Raw genomic sequence first — 24,006 nt, 5'->3', positions numbered from 1 at the left:
GATTTCAGTGGCGTTACCATGATTTATGGCCCAGCAAGCTGTCTATAGTGGTCCCTAAACTACACGGTCTGTAGTCGGTATTTGAAAGCATGCCATGCAAATTTGTTGCAAATTTGCCTTCAAAATAGCTTTCTTGGTTAACAATTTCTCTCATGAACTCAGAAGGCAACACGTTTTTCTTCCTTCCTGGAGGATTTTCCCAGTGATTGGGGTCAAAGACGTCACTGCTCTCACACAGGACAAAGATAACAGTTCTGATCCTAGAGTCAGTAATGTGATTTTGCAATCAAACCAGACTCCCAGGAGCCCCTCTGCGTCTCAGCATGGTGAAGCCTTGCCTTTGGAGCACGAGGAATTAGAAGGGAGAATGTCTTTACTTCTCTATTGTGAGAAGCAAGGAGATGAAAAGCTTTAGGAAAATGCCACTTGGTTGACCACCTATTTAATTTTCTGTATATTCTATACTAGTTGATTGTTGAAGTACAAGTTGTTCCCTTGAAGAAACTTCTGCGTTCTGCTCACAGGAGAGTGCTTAGATTTGCACTCAAAAAACAGTACATGTTGGAAGCACAGGGAAATGAGAGCCTTGGAGTTGTCAGAATACTGAGCAAGAGGCTCATTTGATACTACCTGCAGCAGGGTTTGTGCTGTTATCGATTTAGGACTGTTATGAAGAATGATGTTAATTCTTATTTGTTTGGAAAACCTCGCTTCACTAAGTTTCACCTGGGGTAAATATCTGGACATGAATCATCAGATCTGACCAGAATCTCATTTACACTCTGACATCAATTATCAACGCACCTTTGATAAAACATTACCTCCTGGGAAAATCGAGATGCTCCAGTCACAAAAACCCTATAATGTAAAAAAACATTGTACAGAAATAAGTACCCAAACAACAGAAGTAAAAGGGTAATGATGTTAGTATGAGTAACCTGACTGACTCTATGCCTGGCACAGATCATGAGTGTTTCTAGAGCTGCCAAGGTATTTATTCAATGATAAAATACTGCTTGCAGGAGAATGACACACCATGATTGTCTCTGTGTACAGTTCCTAAGGTTTCCGGAACTTGGATTTTTCTTTAATAATTTCCAGACCTAGATGCAATTTCAGTCTCTTCTAAGTGCTTTTCCTTTCATCTCTTATAATAGACACATCTTGCCCATATCTGCTGGCAGTTTACAATCAGAGCTGTGAATGTAAAAAACAATGTCTAAATGTGCTGGTCATTGTCTTTAAGCAATAAAATGCAAACAACTCCAGCCCCAAAGGCCAGGATATGAGGAACTTCCTTTCAGTGAGTATCAAACCAACCCTTTTCCCATCCCTGTTATTGCACTGACATGGGGCAGATGGTAGAAGAAAGGTCAGAAAATAATTTAATATGGAGAGTCCCTCTCTTTAGCCCTCTGATCTGCTACTTTCTCAGATAAAGTGTGGTAGATTTTCTCTATGTCTCTATTTTCTCTATTGTCTCTATTCCAAATCCTAAGGAGGTTTAAAATTAGGAAAGAAATTTTGTTTCCCAGTTTTAGGTTTCTGCACAGCACTGCAGGGAGAGGAGATACCCTCCAGAAAATAAAGCAAAATGCCTGTAGTGATGGAGACAAAATCTGCAGTGATCTTACTAAGTAGATTTGGTCCTTTGCAAACGTACATCCTGAGGGCTGTCAAAAAATATCACACTAATAATATTTTTAGAGACTTCTTTCCTCTTTTAATAACTGTTGGGATTTTCCTCCAACAAAGCCTCTCCCTAGACAAGGCTGCCTGTGAAAAGCTGTGAATTTTCAAGTATTCAGTTATGTATTTCAAGGTTTACTGGAGGTCCCTTAAACAATGAAAGAAATTTTTATATATATATATATGGTACTAATACAGTGGTCCTTAGGATAAAAATGCCCTCCCTTCCCTCCACACAAACACAAAAAACCAAATCAAAGATACTTAAACACCTATCACTTTATTGCATCAGTTCAGAGTAATCTTTCTCAAACCCATTACTGAGATGTGCTGCAAAATTAACACACCACTTTCTTCATTTGCTTTCCACTTTGACTGTTTAACACTTTCAAGCCAAACCCCAGAGCTGTAGTGCAGTTCGAGTTCAGAGGGTGCTCTGAACAGCCCTGGGGGTCTCACCTGGCCATGGCACATGGGACTGAATCTGGAACAATGAACTCTGGCCATGAACCCCACAGCAAAGGCCATCAGAGAAGCCCAAGTGAAACTTGATTGGCCATGTAGAGCTGTAGGACTAAATACAGAGCAAGAGGACTCAAAATAAACTCAGTGAAAAATGTCAAAGCAGCTTGTTGTGGATTTCTTCTTCTTAATTTTTCAATCATAATCAAATTTATGACACTTGAAAAATTTTGGCTTGTCCTACGGTTGGTCTAGAAAGGGACTGAGAGCAAGAGGATGAGAGAATGCCCCAAAATTTTGAACACCTTTTCCCCTTATTGTTGTTTCAGATGAGAAAAGGAGGACAATTGGGTAAAGCAAATATAAAGCCAATGTTTCAAGGATATTTTTTGAACTCCCAAAATGTAAAATAGTTGTTGAAGTCAGTAATTACACTCCTTTTGTGCTCAGAAAAACTGAAGCATAGGCAAAGTTACAAAAGACCTTGTTTCTTTTTACATATAAGTTTCCTCACTCTCCTCTGAGGTTCTTAAACCAGGAAGAATTTCTCTTTTGTTGGCAGTATCTAGTTCTTTGCTGGTTGATCTTTCTGCATTTTTAGTATCTGTCATCTCTTTGCCATCTGGTTTGAAGTGTTTCATAATTAAAACAGAGAGCACTATGTACAAGAGACAGCATCCTGCCCGTAGTCCTGCAATGAGGCCAAGATAGACATTCCTAGGGAAAAAAAGGGACAAAATACATTTATATTACTAAAACTTTTCAATTCTGTATGGAACCAAGTAAGACATGAACAGCGTTTTGACAAAACCATCTATTCTCAGCCAGGTATTGCTTCACATTTTAAAATAAGAAATAACAGGCAGAAAGCAAATGACCTCGTGATATTTAGCCCCAGACAAGCTCTAATCAGGTCTTAGACATACAGCAGAAATGTCTGGAGTGTGCTGCCATTCAGCAGACTCTATTTTAGGGCTCAAAAAAGAGGAGCTGCACCAGCTGGGGCTTTTTGCCTATTGTCCCTGTCCTTCCCCAGCTCCTCACTGGCACACTCAGTGCTCCTGGCCACAGTTCTCCAGTCATTTGAGTCCCCTCTCCAAGTGGATTTTGTGAGGTGTCATACAATAGGAAGCAAATAAATGAGGGATGAGGGATGAGGGATGAGGGATGAGGGATGAGGGATGAGGGATGAGGGATGAGGGATGAGGGATGAGGGAGAGAATCTGCAGAGCTACACGTACTCCACTGTTTTTCAGCATCCCACAAAGCCAAAGTGTCACAGTGCGCTTATTTTATTATTCAGTGCAGGCTACAACAAAAGAACTAATTCTGGTGACTTAAGGCAGTGTCCTGCAATTTGAGATGTCAGATTGAATGAAAATTATTTGGCTTATTTACCTTTTAAGGTCTAGTCAAAGTAAGGAGCTGTGGTGCTGTTAGTACCCTAATCAGTCTATAAATAATTGACATGAGGAAAGTCCACCTTGGTCCTTGCTGCCCAGATTCCCAAACCTTAATGAGGATGCAGCTTACCTGAATTCTTTTGTGTCATACACTCGGCAAGATCCAGATCCCCCACAGCTTTTTGTCCCCCATTTTAAGCAGGTCTCGTCTATCAAGGCACCAAAATAAATAGGGGCTGGGAGTCCTCCTGCAAAGAAATTCTCATTACATGATCTCAGGCATGGAGATCTCATCATTTAATGCCATGTAAAGAAATGAGGAAGTGAATCTCAAGGTTTTCGAATTCTGCCTGCATAAAATGGGACTAAACATCCAGCTCCAGCTTTGAGATTCCAAGATTTATGAAACTATTTAAGCAAGTACTTAAAGGGAGATGAAAAGATGGACAATTATAGCTTAATAATATCCAGCAAGGGAAATGTTAGCAATTCCCTTTGATGGTATTTTTATTAGAAGTTTAACTTCCGTTGTTTAAAGAAATAATATAACCAACATTTCTTTTGCAATCCCTGGTGTGGAATTACATGCCATGACATATTAATATTTATGTATAGTCATATATATATTCAGGTATTTCACAACAATTTGCCATGAAAAGGTGATTAGTGCAGTGCAAAGGGATGAAATTAAGCACTTGCTCCAAAGAAACCAGGTAATAAGTATTATTTATTTATTTATGTGATACAGAAAGAATTTCTTTTAGACAGACAATGATGTTTTAGTATCATCAGTAAGCTGTTTGAGTGAGAGTGTGCAATTATGTGAAGTAAACTCTTTAAAAAGCAGAAGACTGATTCTCTGCAGTGTTCAGCTAAAACACAGAGACTGGAAAAGAGATCCAAATGACTATTTGGGTTTGTCTGCAAGGCAGAGATTTCAAAATCAGCAAACAAGGGAAGATGAGGCAAGGTTTGCTTGAGGCAGGGTAGACTGTGTGTCTGAATACTTAAATGACTATTTATTGCAGATGAACTCAAGAAACAAAATAATAGGCAAAATGCATGGGAGCTTTAAGTGAATAATGGTCAGCAAAGGGGAGCATAGGTGTTAAGGATATGCAGACTGATCAAGCTCAGGTAGTTGTATCCACAGTTTTAAAAAATATGAAACTCAAAAGTAAAATGAAATTTCATTCCTTTGCCTAATTTATTTTCTGTATAGAAAAAAAATCTGAAGAGATTATCATAATTTGTAAATACATACCATGAAATATGTAGCAATTTCCTTCAAGTATTTTGAAATGTATAGTCTGCTTACAGAGAAAATTTGGGGAAATTTCTTTTGTTCTTCTCTGGAGCAAGGGCATTGCACTGGCTGACTTTGGTTTACCTCTTTGGCTTCTTTGACTACCCACTTGAAAACCACAGAGAAATTAAGTCTTACCTAGTACTCTACCACCCAAAGTTTCTATCCCTACAGCAAAGGATTTCAGGTCTGGTGAAACAGATCTGGAAAGGAAACAAAAACAGTGCATTGAGGAACAGAGTAATGAAGCTACAGTCCTGCTGTGTACATCTGCACATGCCCCATCACAGGAGTACTGTGGCTTACTCAGCATAGCCCACTCAGTCCCTGACTGAAAACATCCACCACAGTTAAAGTTCAGATGTAGAGTCTCCTTCCACAGAAGAACACTCATTGAAATAAACAGAAGCATCTACAGAAACTCATCTTGAACCAAAGGAAAACCGGTTGTAAATACTTTTGGGAGACAATGCACAGGCACATTAAGCCTGTGCCAACCAAGACAGTTCATGCCCACAATGTAAGCTCCAAGAAGCTGCCTTGCTTTATAAGGGGCTGCACTGTGCAGTGACGACCAGAGGGAACAAGGGTGTGTAGTCCTTGTTAGATCAAACCCACCTCTGCCTCTAGCATTTAACACCGAGACAGCAAATGTGAGTTACCTGGCTATAAAAGTCCCTCATTCCTACCAGTGGAAAGCAGCCCGTGTCCATCAGGTGAGCTGCAAGAACTGACCAAAAGCAGAGGGGAGTACTGAGCTGGCACAGGGGCAGGAGGGCACCTTGCTGTGCACAGCCTGCTCCCTGGACTGGAGTTTATACACCAGTATGTTGTCACTTCAGCATCAACATCAAAGGGTTCTCATTATACATATTAGGGTTCTGAAAACCAGCCAGCAAAGTGAGCCTTGTCCATAACCCAGGTGTGCACTACACTTAGAAATACTGCAGGAAATCAGCAGCTTAGCCAAGTTATTTAGTCATGTGCACTGACCACTGGGATCGTGATTCACCCATGAGCAGGAGGAGAAAGACATTTGCACGTGACAGGCACAGAACATTGCCTTTTCTTCTGAACGTGAAACAGTGGTGCTGCTTTCCAACTGAAGGAATGAAAATTTTAAAGATATTCCTGCTGTAATTCTCTTTCCATCAGCTGACTAAAAAAATGGGAGTATCAGACTTCTCCCAACACAGAAGACATTGTGAGACCACAAGGCTTAACAAAGGTACCTGTTTTTCTCTGAATAATGTGAACAGCATTGGCTATGGCTTAGCACCGCATCTTATTTCAAGACCTTATTTACCAATCTCTGGTAAAAACATCCCTATAACTGGAAATGAAACCCAGCATTCAGGATCAGCATAATGCCCCTGCCTTCATCACCAATGTATCTACTCAGTATCAAATTAGAATTAAATTTCTGGGCAGATATTTTGCTCTGCCTCTGAAAGAGCTGGATTTCAGAGTACAAGCAAATCCTCAGGGGCACAATTTGATCCACATGCCATTCCTCATAGCAGGAATGAAATAGTAGATATCATTTTCTGTTTCTCTTTCCCCAAGCTTTATAGTCAAGGTAAGGTAAAGTATTTCACCTAAACATAATCATGTATGTAGGAGTGCCTCCTAAGGCTAAAATAAACGCACACGCAGTCTGTAATGCTAAGAAATAGGGAAAGGCTTTGGTACAGCTTTCTCTTTGGCATTGTCCCAAAACTGCAGATGAATTGCCAGGCCCGAGCCCTTGTCCTTCCACACAGCTGCAATTGTGAAACACCTGAAAGGAGAAGATGAGAAGAAGAATTTATTTATTCAGAATTCAGTGGCACTAAACAGCTATTTCAGCAGCTGGATTTTTCACTCCCCATACCAGCCAGGCTGTTGCTCATGCTGAAAAAACTTCTGTAATCATCTCTGCAGACTGATGGCCAGGTTCATTGATATGCTCCAGCATCTCTGAGCTGCTCCAGAGACACAAAGCAACTGGAATTCTAGTTTCAGCCATGCCATTGCTAGAACAGAAGGTGCTCTGTGTGTGTTTAAAATGGGTCAAAGCTAACAAAATCAGATGTGAACTGCTATTCAGCCATTTTGCTCAGGCATCCCATGAAGAAGATGAGTAACAACAAAAAAAATAGAAGTGTGGACCCAAATATGCTATCATGAATATCTATCATTATATGCCTAAGGACCGTTTGGTGCTGGATTGAGAGTGGGCTTTGAAGTTAGCAGGAGACAGGGGTTTGAAGGCAAATTTTCCTGAAGTGAAGCTTGATGGCATGTATAAATACAAGCCTGATAATGCTGCTTGTCTTTTTTTTGGTATTGTTACATGAAGACAATTCTGCTCCTGCCAGAAGATAGAATCATTTGCACACCCCTCTGCAAACATAGAACATTAGAATAATGGTCTTGCTCAGGTAGGATTATCTGAAGTCCTGGAAATGGCTTTTCTGCTGATAAAAATGTCTTCCCTATATCTAGTCTAAAGCTACCCTCTTTTAAATTAAAATCATTGTTCCTTGTCCTATTGCACAATCATCTACCCCCCTGGATATTTACCATGTTCCTTCCCGTGCCAGATGATGATTTGCATCCCGCAAAGCAGGCTGTCGTGTATGTGATCCCATTATCCCCACAGACGGGGTCCCACTGATCCACCTTGCAGCCGCACTCAGCATTGCAACTGGCCATGTAGATGTGCTTGCTGGAGGAAAGGTGCTTCGTTCTGGAGAACAGAAAGAAATTAAGGAATTATTTAGTGGAATTATATAGTTAATAAAAATATATATATTAGGGGTAGCCAGGAAAAACATGGAGAAAATAAAGCAATCAAAATGGACAGATACCTGCTACCACCCAAGGCACTGGGAAGTTGTCATATGGACACTAAGGTGATTTCAGCTAAAACTAAGTTCTCTTGGGATTTTTCATCAAGCATTAACATTTTTATGGATTGTTACTGAAAAGGCATGGAACTGAAAAAGCTGGGTGGGAATATCTGGCATTACTTTTGCATTCGAAATCTCACCCCAAGAAAAAGAAAAAGAAAATCATACCTAGAATTTATCACAGAGACATGGCCTAAGAAAAGACCAGGAGCAGGATATTACACCATATCCAGGTCATAGAGGTAGGGATGTAAAACTACATAAAACCAAAACAGCAAGATGTATTTGACATTTTTTTCCCCTGGATCCAGGTCACTGTATCAGGGCACTCTGAGCGCATATTAGCAGTTCTCAGTTTCCAGAAACTGTTAGGAGGCCACCAGCTACAAACCATCCTTGCTGTGAAGTCAATCACAATGTAAGGTAAAAGTGCTCAAAATCTTCCTTTTCTTCCTCCTTCTTCCTTCCCTCAATCAAAAGCACACATTAAGTGGGCTGCACTTCCCCTAAGTCTCTTAGAAAGGAAGATAAGTGAGGGATTTAGCCCTCATTAGGTTTTTGCTTTTCTTCAAAACATAAATTGTTAAATAGGTAAAACATGAAATGAGTCGCTAAACCAGAAACAACCCTAGTATGTGCTAAATTCTCCAGATTCAGTTCTCCTGGAGAAACTGTAATTCAGTATAAGCTCTCTTGTTGTTTATGCTTATTTTTAATTCACTCTGCAGTCTCAGATGTTGCACTCCAGATAACCAGTTATCTCCACTGCACAAACCTCTGACACATTTTTATGTCAAAAACTAAGCTCAAAGTTGAACTGGACATCAGGTTTGCCAAGATAACTTAGATATTTCCCCGAGCACAGGCTTAGTTCAAAAAACACAGGGCTGAGTTCCTGTCTGAACTGAAAATGTAGCAAGTCCTGCTGGATTCAGTTAAATCCTTTAAAATCCCTTGAAATTTGGACCAGACTGAGCTAAATTTAAACAGTAGGCAATTGTGGCAGGCTGCTAGAGTCTGGAAAATGTTCTCAAGGAAGCGTGACCCATGGTCCTGGTAAGGGAGGGGGAACCTCTCTTTGCAGCACACGATCCATGACCACTTTCCACCTCCCAGATGAGAAGTGGGTCAGAAGCAACTCCAGGTACCACAGGGGGCTGGCAATCCCCCATGTGGGTTCATAACTACTGATCTAGTGATGGTCCCTTCTGGAGGCAGTGCCTATGGGAAAGCCATTTTCAACACTTCTTTTGCATCCCACTCCCTACATGACAAAAGAAGGCTGGCTTTTAATTAAAGCTTTGAAATAGAATATAGAAATTTAGTTTGCCTGTAATAAATGTCATCTTTTTTAGCAATTTGCCAGAATATATAGCTATACTGTCAGTAACAGAGAATTTAGGAAAAAGAAATAGAGAATTTAGAAAAAATAAATGTCCAGTTTAAACAAAATTCGAAAAATAAAATAGGTATATTTTCCCATGCCCAGCATTAGGTATGATTTCAGACTGACAAGTCTGTTTCAAAACCTAGGATTTTCTTCTGTGCATCACTCCCAAAAAAGCAGCTGTGACAAATGACACAATCACCCCAAACCTGAGGGGATACAAACCCAGAGTAGGGCGCTGTCAGACCAGCCACCTGGAGCACCTCACAGTTGCACGTGAAGTACAGGAGGTTTAGCAGATATGCCACTATAAAGGTGATGCATGCAAACTTGGCCATTTCAGTTATGTGAAGCTTGAATTTCTTGATCAGGAAGCCTCCTAGAAACATCCCTAGGATTGTGATAGGTAAAAGTATCACACCTGCAATTAGAAGGTAAGAAAAATGTTAGCTGCTCTCACTTGCATTAACCCTTTTAGAATGAATATCTGGTTCTAGTATTTTCAAAATATCAGATACCTATTTTTGGGCTGTTTCTTTGAGGTTCTGAGATTTGTATTACCTTCTAGTAATTTCACTTCCCCACTTTCTTTTTCAAATCATATTATGACTAACAAGCTCAATTCCTCAATATTTGCTGTATCTTTACTATATTGTTGTTTGTATGTGTATATATATATATATATGTATATATACAGGTGCCTGTTAGAAACTGGAGTAAATGGCAATGTCTTAGCTCATAGGCACTTCACATTAAATAAAACATAAAAATTTATGAAAGCTACAAAAAAGTCTCTAAAATGGAATATAAAAGGAAGCTGCATCTGGCTCTTCACTGGATTCCATTTTGATCTGAGAGTGAATAATGACATGATTTGCATTTAGATTTAATCTGTTCAGTATTCCACAAACACCAGCCCTTACATTTACTTGCTGAACAGAGAGGTTTTACAAGGTGTTATTGGGAGGGGTTTGCCTTTCTCTGCTTTTTTGGTAGGTTGGTTTTCTTGGTCATTTCTGTAAAATTTTCTCTGCATTCAGAAAAAAAAGATTGAAAAAAGAAAGTTCTTCCCACATTTGTATCTGACCAAGGCATTGTGTCTTCAGATTAAAGTAATGCAATACCAGTTCTGCAATGACCTCACATAGCCTGGTTTTCCTGCCAGATTATGAGACCATATTAATTACTGTATGATTAATAAAATTTCAGCATTCTTTTTTGTAGAACACTACGAAAAACTTATTTTTGAAAGAACTGGTAAATAGAAAAAGAGCTTTGAAATTAATGAAGTGACACAAAATACTACATTTTGGTTCGTTATTGCTTATAAAATTTGCATTTGTAATCAAAATGAAATAACATTTATACCAATATGTTATTCTGAAAAAAAAAAAATTACACATTTCACTGAATATTTAATTCTTTTTCTAGTAGTTTTTACTTAGTTGCAGCTCATGCGTGGTTTTTACTCGCAAAAAGACACATAACCCAAATCTCACTATGAAAAAGCTTCCACCCAGTTTTAATAATCCTCTATCTCACTGAATTAGGAGCACCAGGAAAATTAACACTAAAATTAACATCCATTTTCAAAATATAGTAAGAAAATTAAGAAACCACTACATGCTTTCTTTTTAACCAAAAAAAAGTTCACACAAGCTCTTTCTGAAAAGGAAGGCAAAATAACAAATAAAAGCTTCCTTTTTGACACTGGAATTTGAAAAGAAGTCAAGTACCTACCAATTAGAAAGATGGCTTTTGCCACTGATACATTAAATTGCTGCTCCATAAACTTTGTCTCATAGGTTATCATCCCAACAAGGGAATTGTACTGGAGAATAGTGAGGAAGATGAACACCACGAAAATTGAATTTCCAAACAGCTTCCTGAGTGCTGGCAAGAAATCTGCAATGGAGAGGTATATGCTGTACACCCTGCTAAACACAGAGAAGAGTTGTTTTGGCATCCTTTAGATAGTAAAATTAACTTTGATGTAATGACTGGCTGCGTTGCAGGTTATAATTCTGTGCCTATCAAAACACATGCTTGCTCAAGTGAAAGTTTTCCTCATTGCCAACACGTGCCTTACAGGAGAAGCAAGGCCAAATGGCAACAGTGGGTGCTGAGATGGGGATCAGGAATCCCAGATTATCTTGTTAGGGCACAGGGCTCCTCCCCGGGACTGCTCAGGCTTGCAACACACCTTCTCAATGTGTGTACAGAGCATTTAGACCCACTGCCAAGTATAAAATCTGGTTCCTAAAGCAGAAGCCTTCACCAACCACACAAGAACCCCATATAAGGGTGATATTTAGGGAACAGAAGCACCTGCCCCAGAAAAAGGCTGGAATCATTTCTGGGACCCTTGATTAGAATACCGAAGTCCATTAAAATAAAGTGAACATAAACACCTGCATTTAGACTCTAGTCTGGCTCTTGGCACAGCTGCCTAAAATGTGGGAGTTCAAAACACATCTGCTGTAGAGGTGCACATCCATACAAACAAAACCCTGTGTCTAATAATAAAAATATAAAAGTAAAAGCAATGGCTGGTTGGATCTGGTATTGCCTGCATGAAATTAATTCAGCATCCCTGCGCTCATACACAAATCCAGTGAAGTCCCTCCAGCATCTGATGTAGTCATAATGAGCTCCATGTTTCCTTCCCAAACATTTGCCTCAGTGAAACAGTAGCCTGCCAGCTATGGATTGGCCATTAATGAGGGATGGGATGTTTTCCCCACTCTCTTCATTGTCGTAGGATCATAGCTGTAATACATCATCTCACAACTATGAACTGAGGATCTCTGGAGCTCAGAGGAACAGCACGAGTTTCTTCCAGCTGTCTGACATCAGGAGAGGACTGAAACTCGCCCTTAGCATGTAATTATAATAGCACAAATTAAAGTCGTTTTTGTCCATCAATTGCGCTGCAGAAACATGCATTTCTCTGAAGGTTGTGTGAGTTCATGCTCAGCTCAGAATGAATCCATGAGACAGAATTCATATGCAAATATCTGGGCAATAATTTTCACCTTTTACTGCCTCTGAGAACTTTAACTGTGGCTGAGCTGGGGGGTCTATTTTACAGTGATCTCCTTGAACAGACAAGTGACTAATCTTCAAGTTTTCATTCTCTTCTTCCTTTGGTAAGGAATAGGGCAAAAACCAGAAAGGCAATGAAGCAATGAAGTTGACTGCTCCACAGATAAGCAATCCAAGCCACCAGGCACCAACCCAACGGGTATCCTTAGGATTTATGCTAATGGCATCTATAAAATACAGAAAGACAGGAAAATAGGTTAAATATTAAGCAGAACAATTATTATAGATTACTATAAATTACTGCATATCCTCATATATACTATTTTAAAAACAGAACAGAGGTGATCTATGTTCCATATGAAGAACTAAAATGCAGCTTGTTTCAAATCATAGAATCATAGAATAGTTTCTAAGGTTGGAAGGGACCTTTAAGATCATCTCACTCCAACCCCCTGCCATGGGCAGGGACACCTTCCACTAGACCAGGTTGCTCAGAGCCCCATCCAACCTGGCCTTGAACACTTCCAGGGGTGGGGCAGCCACTGCTTCCCTGGGTAAGTTGTGAATGACCCGTCCCTGGAAGTGACTCAGTCCTATGCAGTCAAAAATAGAGGTGTCCATTTAGGCCCATGGTGGCATTTCCTTGCCCCAATCTTCCAATACTCTCTGGGGAATGAGTGACAGCAAAAGGACCCTTTACCACCAAAAAAACCCCCTTCCCTTTCTCAGTTTCTCAGAGTCTTCCTTCTCCATCCTCAAACTCTACAGTTTTTCCCCAAATTTCCTCAAATTTTCCCTGGGATTAGAGACTTTTAAGTGATTTGAACAACGACATGAGTTTTGAGATGAATCTTTGCTGCATGCTTTTCATGAGAACACACTTTTTGCTAAGTGTTGAAAGTGTCCATGAGCCTATCACTGCATGGGGATGGGCCTTTCATTCAATCATTTGTACTCAGCTGCACAGCAAGGGTGTAACAAGTGTGTGTGCAAGCATAAAAGAGGTGCAGTGGGGGTAGGGGTCTTTTTGAAGTGCTATTCCAACCGCACTGCAACACACGATTTTAAAATGTCAATTTTTGAGCAGCTCTTGAGCAGGAAAAATTCTCTAGAGAGCCCCTGGTTTTGGGGCAGTGAGCTGGGAAGGTGCTTCTTGGCATGGAGGTTCCTACACCCAGACACCTTCTCGCTTCAGGTGCCACCCCATGGTCCCTTACCAGTGTTCACGATGCCAATGTCAACCCAGAGACTGGCACAGAACGAGCCAAGCAGGAAGCCCAGGGTCGGCCCAAACATGCCCGAGGATCTCACCAGGCCTGGAAGAGAAAGGAGACGGAGCAAAACACTGCATGTACAAGGCAAGCCTTCCTCTCTGAGGGCAAGGACATGAGAGAGGAGGGAGGAGACAGGAGAGGGGCACAGGCTGTTATGGAATGTCTCATGGGAGGCTCCTGAGCAGCGAGAATATAAGGTGTAAGCTGCCCTAACCATAGCTGTGGTGTAGATCAGAAGAAGGTGGGATGCCCCTAGGAGCAAATGAATAAGCTGTGAAGGCTACCAGAAACCTGGGAAGCTACACTGCATTTTGCTGACTGGATGTCTAAATACAGCAGAATTTGATTTTGGTGACCACTACTGGCAATCAACATAAAATAAAACAAAATATCTTCAAAATAATTCAAGCATAGCTTCTCACATTCCCTTGCCACTTGTGTTGTTCTGTTGAAGTTTAGTTGTGAGGAGGTAGCAGCATCAAAATACAGCTCAGTAATTCGGATTTGTGAACTCTAGCACAGAACTGACACCTTGAAGTTGCAGAAGGCTTCATTCTATTAGAAAAGAAGGAATTCTTTACCAAATGCCTTTTAGTTCTTGCCCACATCCAGAACTATGCTTTGTAAATCCTATTGTGTTCTACTGCAGAGATTTTCCTCCTGAGAAAGAGTTGGTTTTGCAAATTCTCTTCTGAATATAGTGATTGCTCAGCTTACCACCCAGAACTTCTGTAATAAATCATTACATCTTAATAAGTATGCTACATTTTCTGTGCCTTCCTATTGCAACTCTGGTATTATTGCGGTCACCACAACCCTACCAAAATGATTTTAATTCATTCTGTTACGAAAATGCTGTCTCTGCTTCAAAATAACTTGTGTTCTTGCTCAACAAAATACCAAAGGACAAAAGAAAAAGGAGTGACAGGAAGCTGAGACTTTTTTTCAGGGTCAAATAACAAGATTAATGCTCAGAATTCATCAGCAAGACTTGACTAACTTTTTTCATTATAGGAAAATATTTTTTTGTATGTTTGTATTTTACAAAAACATTGATTATAAATTGATTTAGCCAGATGATAAAAAATAAGATATAGAAAAGAAATAAACTTAGACAAGAAAAGAAATTTCTGCTCTATGGAAAAGACTGTTTCAATATTCACATTTTTTGCCAAGTGGTTCAGTCCACCAAAATGGAATAAGTGAATGAAAATTGCTATTCTGAATGTAAAAGTGAAATATTTTAATACATTGTAAATTAAATACTTTATTTCTTTTATACAACCCAGTTTTCATTTTGGCTGACTTCATGCTATTCTCCATGTTTACTTTATATTTTTAATCTCACTTGCCCAGTAGCCCCAACCTGTCTCAATCTCTCCCAGATTAGATTCTGACAAGAAAAAATCAACTAAACTTTTTAAAATACCTTTAATCTGAAGCTCAGAGGTGATTACAAATATTTTGGATAACTGCTGAGTGGAGCACTTTTCTTGACAGCTACCTCCCCGATACTTCCATTTTCTTCAACCTGAAGATTTTCTCATTCCCAAATTAAGACATTTGTTATGGCCTTTCCCTGTAGTATTACATACTGAGCTCCTGCTGAAACTGTGTCCTACTATCTTTCTGACCAGCTCAATTTCACCAAATTTACTTCAGGTCACAGTTCTTGAGCTCCCTCAGCCACACAAACACCCCATGCTATTAAATCAGTTTGCCAACAAATTAATTAGCTTGGGTGTAAGTCTCTCTGTCTTGGGCAATAGGTTATGTGCTGTCAAAACAAGAATAAAATCCCAAGTAGAAAGGATTTGTTACAACACCCTGGGCAAGGTGTTGTTTTTCTTCCAGTAAATAGTGACTTTAAAAAGCTTTCAACTGGAAGTGTGCTGCATGTAAAATTCAAAAAGTCGGGTAAGAGCTCCTGAAACATGTTTACATTACTGTAATTAATTGTGACTACATTACAGATCCTCACATTAAGGATCATTCCCTTTTCTGTGAAATAGTAATTAGGAAGAATTTGGTCCTCTGAAGGTGTGGTACTGAAGATGATATGCCAGAAAAGACAAATATGACTTTGCACTTTGGGGAAATGAGCATTTGATTATTCTTCTCTTCATCACAGAAGCTACTCAGGGAAAGCAAAAAGACCATCCTGGAATGATCCCTAGAAAATAAATATGAGACGTCCTTTGCACTATTTGGGGTTTTTTTTGTCTCTGTACAACTCAAAACTATCCAGATAGATTTTTTTGGTGAGTATTTTCTTGACTATAGAAATGTTAAAGAACAGAATGTTTAGCATAAAAATCATTTGTACATTACCTATGTAAAATGCTGAGTTTTCTTCTTTAGAAAAATCATCGATATATGAAACTCCCAGTGGCATAATTGGTGCTTCCCCAATTCCACGTAAAAGGTTCCCCACCAACACAAAGAGCCACAGATAGGAATTTGTTGTTTTTTCACATCCTGCAGGCCATAAACATTTGTATTTCTGTGAACATAATTCTGACAATACTTTACAGCAACAGTAAAATAACATAAAATATGGGTTTTAACAATCATTATAGGGTAGGTTTGTATATATCATGGTTTCTAGCCAGGGTTTTACTGCTTTCCAGAAAAAAAGGGTGTACAGTGGGGACAAGCAGAAGAAGGGAATCCAGCATCAGAGCTTTATCTTACCAACATTTATCATTGTGCTGGGTGTTTCTGTAGCATCTGTGACTGGAAGGCCCTCAGATGACACTGGGGAGCAAGCTGACACACTCGTGGAGGAGTTGTCCACACTAACAGTTATCCTTTCATAATTGTAACTGGAAAACAACTATGTGAAATACAACTGACACACGAAGGACTTTGCTTTGCAGGAAGTGTGTCTGAGCCTTGTGTTCACATATGTTCATTCCCGTTTCATACAAAGTGGAGGGGAGGCCCATTTCCAGTGCTTTGCTTAAAAAAAATAGGTATCTTCATACAATTTTCAAGTGTTATGATGATTCTAACCCCAATATTTTCCTGAGCTAAAGAGTGACAAAGCTGCTTCCAGAGATCATTCTTTAGACAGCAGGAGAGAGGCAGAGTTCATCCACATCTGTCTACACAAAACAGAGCTGATGTTTTCCCATAATGGCACCTCTTTCTTACCTTTGTGGCAGATGCAAGGATGCCAAATGATTGGAAAGGTATGACCTGCTTCTGACAATTATGTGTTATGGCTTAAATGTGAAAATTTAGATATTTAATTCTCCCCAAGTTTAGATAAAAGTCTTCAGCATTTTAAAGAGCTTATCATGAGTAACCACCATGGAGAAAGAAACCTTTTCCATCAAGATCTAATTGCATTTCACTTAAGTATAAAAAAGGGAACACAGTTAAAAAAATATACATATCTATGTATATATATTCATCCCAGGTGAAAAATTTAACCCACTTTATCCTTAATTATGTATAAATTCTGTAGAAACCTGAGGTTTCTCTCTTGCTTACCTGTAGCAAGAGGTAAGCTTTCAGAGAGGAAATCAGAAAGTCAATACTAAAAAGTCCACCCATTTTCCTGTTGGAATAGCTGGAAGAAACTCCTACTGGCAAGCTTTTAACCCAGATGTGTGCTTTAAAAAACACTTCATATGATCAAGTTCAATTAGTGCATAATGTGAAAACTCTCCATATTTACCGTCCCATTAGGAACTGAGGCATCACTGACAAAAAGGCTCCTACAGACATGATGAGACACCCAACAGCAATTATTTTTGGCCGATGAACTCTTGGTCCAAGGTAACTCACCAACACCATCACCATTAAGTTACCTGCATCAACAGGAGAGAGAACCAGTACAAAGAATAGATTTATGTTGGGGGTGAAAATGTACTAAGAAGCACTTATCCACTTTCAAAGAAATATACCTATCTCAAAGCTGCCATCAATAATGCCAAAAATCGATGATGAGATTTCAAATCTCCTTTCAATTTGACTGGACATGCTCTTCATGTAGCTTCCAGAAAATCCTTTGGCAAAAAAGGAAAAAGCTAGAGCTCCAAGAAATATCTGAAGAGAGAAAATAATTGAGTTTGCAAAGTAACAATTTTTGCTTTATGGCTGGATGCCAGAGCAACCCACTCAAGAAGCACAAAAATCACATGCTTTGCTTTCTAATTCTCTGTGAGAAGAATCTTCCCATCGTTATCATTAAAACAGATCTTACTTTCTTTTTCAGGGCGGCATCCAAAAACTCTGCTACTGCAAGGAAAAGGAAAATTTACATTGATAGTATGCACCTTCTAACTTTCTAGTACATATTGGTTTAGCTGTTTCCTTCCTTAAGAAAAACTTGTAGCATAACATTGTTCATTTCTGGTACTTATTATCACGGTATATCTTATTAGCTCTCCTTCTCCTGTTCTTAAAAACACGAATAAAAAGATGTATCTGCAACTACCACTGTGACTATAGCACACCTCTAAATGAATTTTTTGTAAAATATTACCTCATTTTTTAACTTCTGAGCACATTTATTGACTTCTGTGTGCTTGGAATCACAACCATAGAATCAGAATCATTTGGGTTGGAAGGGACCTTAAAGATCATCTTGTTCCAACTCCCCCACCATGGGCAGGGACATCTTCCACTATCCCAGATTGCTCGGAGCCCCATCCAGCCCAGCCCTGGACACTTCCAGGGATTCAGGGACATCCATCATTTCTCTGGGCAACCTGTGCCAGAGCCTCACCACCCTCACAGGAAAGAATGTCTTCTTAATATCCAATCTAAACCTACTCTCTGTCAGTTTGAAGACATTTCCCCCTGTCTTGTCACTCCAGGCCCTTGGAAATAGTTTCTCTCAGTCTTTCTTGTTGGCTCCTTCAGGTGCTGGAAGGCTGCATTTAGGTAACCCCAAAGCCTGCCCTTCTCCAGGCTGAACAATCCCATTTCTCTCAGCCTTTCCTCATAGCAGAGCTGCTCCATCCCCCTGACCATCTTGGTGGCCTCATCTGGACTCACTGCAGCAGCTCCATGTCCTTCCTGTGTTGGGACACCAGAGCTGGAGGCAGCTCTGCAGGTGGAGTCTCAGCAGAGCAGAGCAGAGAGGCAGAATCCCCTCCCTCCCCTGCTGTCCAAATCCCTTCCATCCCCCTATGGATGCAGCCCAGATCATTGTTTCCAAAACATATAGTGCCAAACAGTGCCATACATAACTAACTGAATTTTGATAGGACTTCAAATGGCAATTCAGTGATCCAGAGAAAATATGTGGTCAGGGCTCTTCCATACCTTTAGCTTTGAACAATTATGGCACATAGTCTTGGCAGGAACTGCACTGCCATCACTGTCCTGGAACAGTGATTTTTCTTTAAGCTGGCCAGCAGCGATTGGTCTGTCCATGGTTTTCCTTCTCCAGGTCTGATAGACAGGTCTTCCTGTTTGAAAAGTATTGCTATGTTTAACTATTATTTGCATAAGAATTGCATGTTCCAATGTTTTTCAGACATACTCAGTGGCAAGACACTGCTTGAGATATCTGCACATTGAAATTTTTCCTCAGGAAAGACATTAAAGAGTGTTCAAAGTAACTACCGTAACTAGTCAAGGACTAGTGCACCTGATTTGTGACATCTGCTTTCTAAAAGACTCCAGGACTTTCTTGGATACATGGAAAAGCTATTGGTAACTTTCTGACAGTTTTTAGAAATCTTTGTGGAAAAGGAAAGTCCCCAGGCAGGTGGAGGTTAGGAGAGCTTGTCAGAAAAACATCTTCCCCACACTTGAACCAACTTTTTCTGACTTATCCATTTTTGATCACTGTTCCAAACTAAATGGACCTTTGGTGTGATCCAGTAGGCTTCTGCTATTATATTTCTGATGATTTTCTTAGTGAACACTACCATTCTGTCAGCATTTGGATGAGTAACATTATTAATTGGATAAATGTTTGTAGAATCAGACCACAAATGATGACAGAGGAGAAAATAGGGTAAGAATATGATAAGTAAAGATATATTAAGGTAAAAGAGAGCACTGATTAGAAGAAACAAATAATGACTATCTGTAAGTCTGCAAGCCTTCACAAGTTCCCTGCAGGACAGATGATAAATGTAGATATTTTATTAAGACTGATAAATTTTTTAGTTTAAAAGTTGGCTCTGATTTAAGGAGTCACCTTAGCTATGTTGGCTAGTGCAGATTAAGCTGAGCAGGGGAAAACAGCTAATAATGAGACATCTGGAATGATAATAAGTAAAACAAACCATTGCCAAGTTTGTCTGTTTGAAAACTGGTGCAAGAGTACCAAAATCAACTAGTTAGCTCTGATATACATTTGCACATATATTAAAGGAGCATAGAGGAACATGTGTCAAGAAATTGGCCTGTGATATTTTCCCCCCAAGACACTGGAATCTTAAATATGCCATGCTGTTTAAGTCATATGGGAACTTTCAAGGTTTCCCTCCTGCAGGCCTCTGAGGCCAACTGACCCATGAGTGTTGTGGGAGGTTTTTGACACCAGGGTTGTGGGGATGTGGCAAGGTCCCAGGCTAACCCACAAACATCACTTGGTTCCTCTGAAGAGTTCAGTTCTCCCAAGCAAGATGCCCAGGATTACCTGGATTCCGAGAGAAATGTCCACCAATGCCCAGAAAGGACAACACTCTTAGAAACCCAACAGTCCCCTAAAAGTTACTCCTAGCAACCGAAAAATAGGCACTAATGTCTCATAAAGAGATATAAAGCCTCATAAGAACTCTAACTTGAATTTTGCAGATTTTAGTTCCAAATCCTACTCCAGTAAGAGGGGACTATGAAAGCAAACACATGTATATTTCAGACTAAACCACATATGAAATTTCTAAAGGGACCTAAACTTCCTTAGGCTATGTTCAGCAGCTACTAAATAAAAAAACAAAAAAACAAAAAAACAAAAAAACAAAAAAACAAACAAAAAAAAAGTCAAAAGTAAGCTATAGATAATTGAAGTATGGTGAAGACAGACTTACCCCAATCTTGACAGGATAGGAGCTGAAAGACAGAGTTCTCTAAAGCAAATACATTCTGTATTGATTTGTATTTTGCTGATGATTAACTCTGTGAAACATCTGACTCTGTGAAATAAGCAGTATCTAAATGAGTGACATGATTTTCTTTCCAATACATTTAATTTTAAATATAAAATTTGATTTATGGTGCCAGACTAATAATCTACCTTAAACTCAAATGTTAAACTGTAGAACCACTTCTCTTACACCTAATCGAGCAATCACATTTTCCATAACCATTCTATGAGAATCTGAACTTTGGCAAACCAGTGAATCATTGACACCAGTGGTATTTAAAATTAAATGAAGCAAGAAAAATAATAAAAGATTTAATTTATGAATTAGGGGTAATGGATAGCTTTTCTACAGAGGGATAAAAAGTCCTGCTCCAAACAGTGTTTATCCTTTAAAAAAAAATATTGAATCTGCAGAATTGTACCTTTGCACTTTACATGAAGTCTTTCAAGTTTAGTGGCAAAGAGATGTGCAGAAAGGCTGCACTGGCACCTCACAACTAAACAAACAAACCGACTAACTAACAAATGGAAAGAAGCAGGGAGGGAGGCTGTGGAGAGACAGTGAGAGGCAGAGAGAGCACTTACTTTGTGTCAGAGCGGTGTCAGGCTGTTTCTTTCCTGTTCCCGAGGGCTTCCAGGCTTGGAGCCAGTGCAACATCACAGCCAAAGCGCTGCCTGCTCCGAGAAGTGGAGCACTTCACCACATGTTTTTTAAACCTTGGATTTCCTTCTTACGGTGATTGCAAAACTTTCCCACAATCACCGATACAAAAGCTGTGCAGAAGAAGGCAGGTTTCTTGTGCTGCCACTGCTTTGGCAGGCTACCTGCCAGTGGTGCCAGCCTCTCCCGGGTGGAACAACTTGTTTTCTTCACTCTTTTTTTTTTCCCCTAAAGTCTAAACATTGCAGCTGCATGAAGCACCTCTCAAAAGGAACTCCCTACCATCCACCCAACAACCATGGAGTGGGCTCGGCTCAGGCATAAGAGCCCTGAGAGCACAGGCTCAGCTTTTCCAAGCATCTACAGCCTCCTAGCTTTCACTTCTTGGTGCTTTGGAGGAGGGTCAGCAGAGACACCAAGGGGTGGCTTAGCTCCTGAAAGGGCATGAACTGCTTTTTGAGATCTGAGCCCTCTGTGTCACAACCCCAGTGCAGAGGTTTGCATGAAAAGCCTTGATTATCTTCTTCTGTATAAAAATACATTAAGGGATTTGATAAAGGCTAAATTAACTCGATTAAATACATGGAATTATAACATTTAGTCAAAACTAAAAAAAAAATTATGAAAGCTGAAAGAAATTATAAACTTGCTAAGTACATAAATATGCAAGCTCTCATTATCCCCGGAAGCTTGCAGGTTAACTGCAGACAATCATTTTATCTGCCATATTTGCACTTGTTATTGGATTTTGCTTGATAGAATTTTACACATTTTACTGTGATCATTATATATTTATTGAGTTATTACAGGTCTTAATTTAAAGTTTCAATTTTTCTGTTCTACCAGCAGGACTATATACTCTCTATACTAGATACTCAGTGAACAAATAAAACACAGCTTTTTTCTACTATTTAGTAAGAATATTTGCAACAGAAAAAAGGGGGTTTTTCTATGATAATTTTAATGCAGTGTTCCTGCATTACTCTTTAAATGCTGACTTCTTGTTTAATTAATTTTGTTTTAATGCAAGGGAACAATGTACATGTTGAAACTCACTTTCTCTTAAAAGAGTTCAGAATATGGGAAATTCATCAAACCTATTCTTCAGATAAATTGATTCTCATTTGCATGCTTTTACTTAGGTGAAGGACAGTTATCTTTGCTTATTTCTTAATGCCTTAATTATTTTAATTATTTTTAAAATCTTTAAAAAGCTTAGATTTATTTACCAGAATATCATTAGAATGAAGCAAATTTTCCATCACCTGACAATGTCAAATTTACATGTACTGAAACCTGTATTTGGACTGCTTTTAACTGTTACAATGTTGCAAAGTTAGAAGGAAAAAAATGTATGAACATTAGCAGTGGATTCCCTCCTTATTCTTGCTGTCAGTCTGCAACCAGGTGGAAAAACTGAAGTCTGTTGAAAGGTCGCTGCAAGCCCATTGTCTGTTTGGGGAGCAGGCTCTTAAACACAGTTCTCAAGATGAGACATGCACAAGAAATGTATTTTAAAGTTGAATACATGGAAGTTTATCTATAGAGGACATGACACTTCTTGTGAACCTTGCATACAGATGCTAATATCCACTCACAAGGCAGCACCACATGGATTCAGTGCAGACACTTCCAGATGAGCCACTCAATCTGCTTCACCTTATCGTCAGAGGAGGAAACAGAAGTATTTTCAAAGGCATAGGTTCTTTGTTCTATTCTAGATACTTACTTTAGGCAGGAGATGGAATGAACAGCAGACATGGCTGTGAAAAGCTAGACGGCCAAGATCAGCTTTTGACAACAGAAAGTCAGAAGAGATGAATCCCACCATAAAAGACTTCAGCACTACCATAAAAACAGTCTTCTGCAGCTTTTTCAAACTGAGCTCCAGTGCCTGTGACAGCATTTGCCATCATGCCTTGTCCAAATCAGTTGTGATATGGCAGCTGCTGGCAGGTGAGGAAAAGGGCCCTTGCTACAGAAGGGCAGTCCTGGAGAGGCAAGGCACATCTGCCAGAGCCTGGCCAGCCCACTGGCACATGCTGGCAGAGCACAGCACCAGCAGCACACACAGAGCCTCTCCACAAGCCACACTGTGGCCTGTTGTGTCAGCCACCAGCCTGACAACTGGCTGGGAACCTGTTCTGCAAGGTCCATGGTAGCATAGAAACTCAAAAACAGGAGAGAAGATTACCAGTGAGGAAGTGTTTGTCATTGCTGCTGAAGGGTTGCTGCTTCCAGTGTGACCCAGGGCTGGCTTTGATGGGCTGGCAGTGGTGTGCAGCAGGAGGTGGGTGCAAGAGACCCTTGCAAACGGCCCCGGGAGCAGCTCCAGTGGGAGGAGCTGCCTCTTCCCAGCCTGGCTCCCAGCACCACCATCCACGTTCCCAAAGCAGGACGTGGTATCCCTGATGGGACGTGCCTGGCTGGCTGCACAGCAACCCTCATGTGTGATAAACCACATCAAAAGGGTGCAAGATGCTCCACGGCCAGGGCATGTAAGGACACTCAGAGAGAGAGTGCTCAGCCATCTCCTTCCTCCAAGAGGTTATTTGGTGTGGCAGTCACTTAAGAAACTGCAGAATTTTTAGCCCTGGCCTCCTGCCACACTGAGGTGAAGCAGATGGCAGCTTCCATTCAGGAGCTGCCTCTTGTTCATTGGTGGAAAAAGCTCTGCACGAGGGGGACCCGCTTGTCACCGCTTTAGTTATGCTCAGTTGCACTGATTAAGCTTTCCTGCCAAACAGAGCCCCAGCCTGGAGCAGCACAATCCCAAGTGCCAAGCTGGCAGCCAGGAGACAATGTGAGCTGATGGGGCTGCAAGGGCA

The 24,006-nt window shown here is 40.1% G+C and overlaps 1 protein-coding gene across 5 annotated transcripts; it reads right to left on the bottom strand.

The window, feature by feature from the left end:
- Positions 1 to 1,948: 1,948 nt before the first annotated feature.
- Positions 1,949 to 23,471, bottom strand: LOC104692280 (solute carrier organic anion transporter family member 1C1-like). Of its 5 annotated transcripts, none has more exons than XM_010404208.4 (17): positions 22,908 to 23,471; positions 21,103 to 21,291; positions 20,462 to 20,566; positions 18,741 to 18,886; positions 17,375 to 17,516; positions 17,146 to 17,278; positions 16,155 to 16,285; positions 15,792 to 15,938; positions 13,404 to 13,502; positions 12,177 to 12,413; positions 10,882 to 11,046; positions 9,367 to 9,562; positions 7,426 to 7,591; positions 6,459 to 6,640; positions 4,999 to 5,063; positions 3,685 to 3,802; positions 1,949 to 2,868 (listed from the first exon to the last, which is right to left on the bottom strand). In XM_010404208.4, the coding sequence occupies exons 4-17, from the start codon at positions 18,849 to 18,851 to the stop codon at positions 2,646 to 2,648; spliced, it is 2,115 nt and encodes a 704-aa protein (XP_010402510.2). In that variant the 5' UTR covers positions 18,852 to 18,886; positions 20,462 to 20,566; positions 21,103 to 21,291; positions 22,908 to 23,471; the 3' UTR covers positions 1,949 to 2,645. The 5 variants fall into 5 exon arrangements, with proteins under 5 accessions (XP_010402510.2, XP_019144278.2, XP_019144279.2 ...); XM_019288733.3 differs by having other exon boundaries at positions 21,103 to 21,192; XM_019288734.3 differs by lacking the exon at positions 21,103 to 21,291.
- Positions 23,472 to 24,006: the final 535 nt, after the last annotated feature.

This window comes from Corvus cornix, chromosome 1A (assembly GCF_000738735.6).
Source record: "Corvus cornix cornix isolate S_Up_H32 chromosome 1A, ASM73873v5, whole genome shotgun sequence".
Lineage (NCBI taxonomy): Eukaryota > Metazoa > Chordata > Aves > Passeriformes > Corvidae > Corvus > Corvus cornix.
The sequence above is the reverse complement of the archived record's forward strand: the minus strand, read 5'-3'. Positions and strand labels throughout refer to the sequence as shown.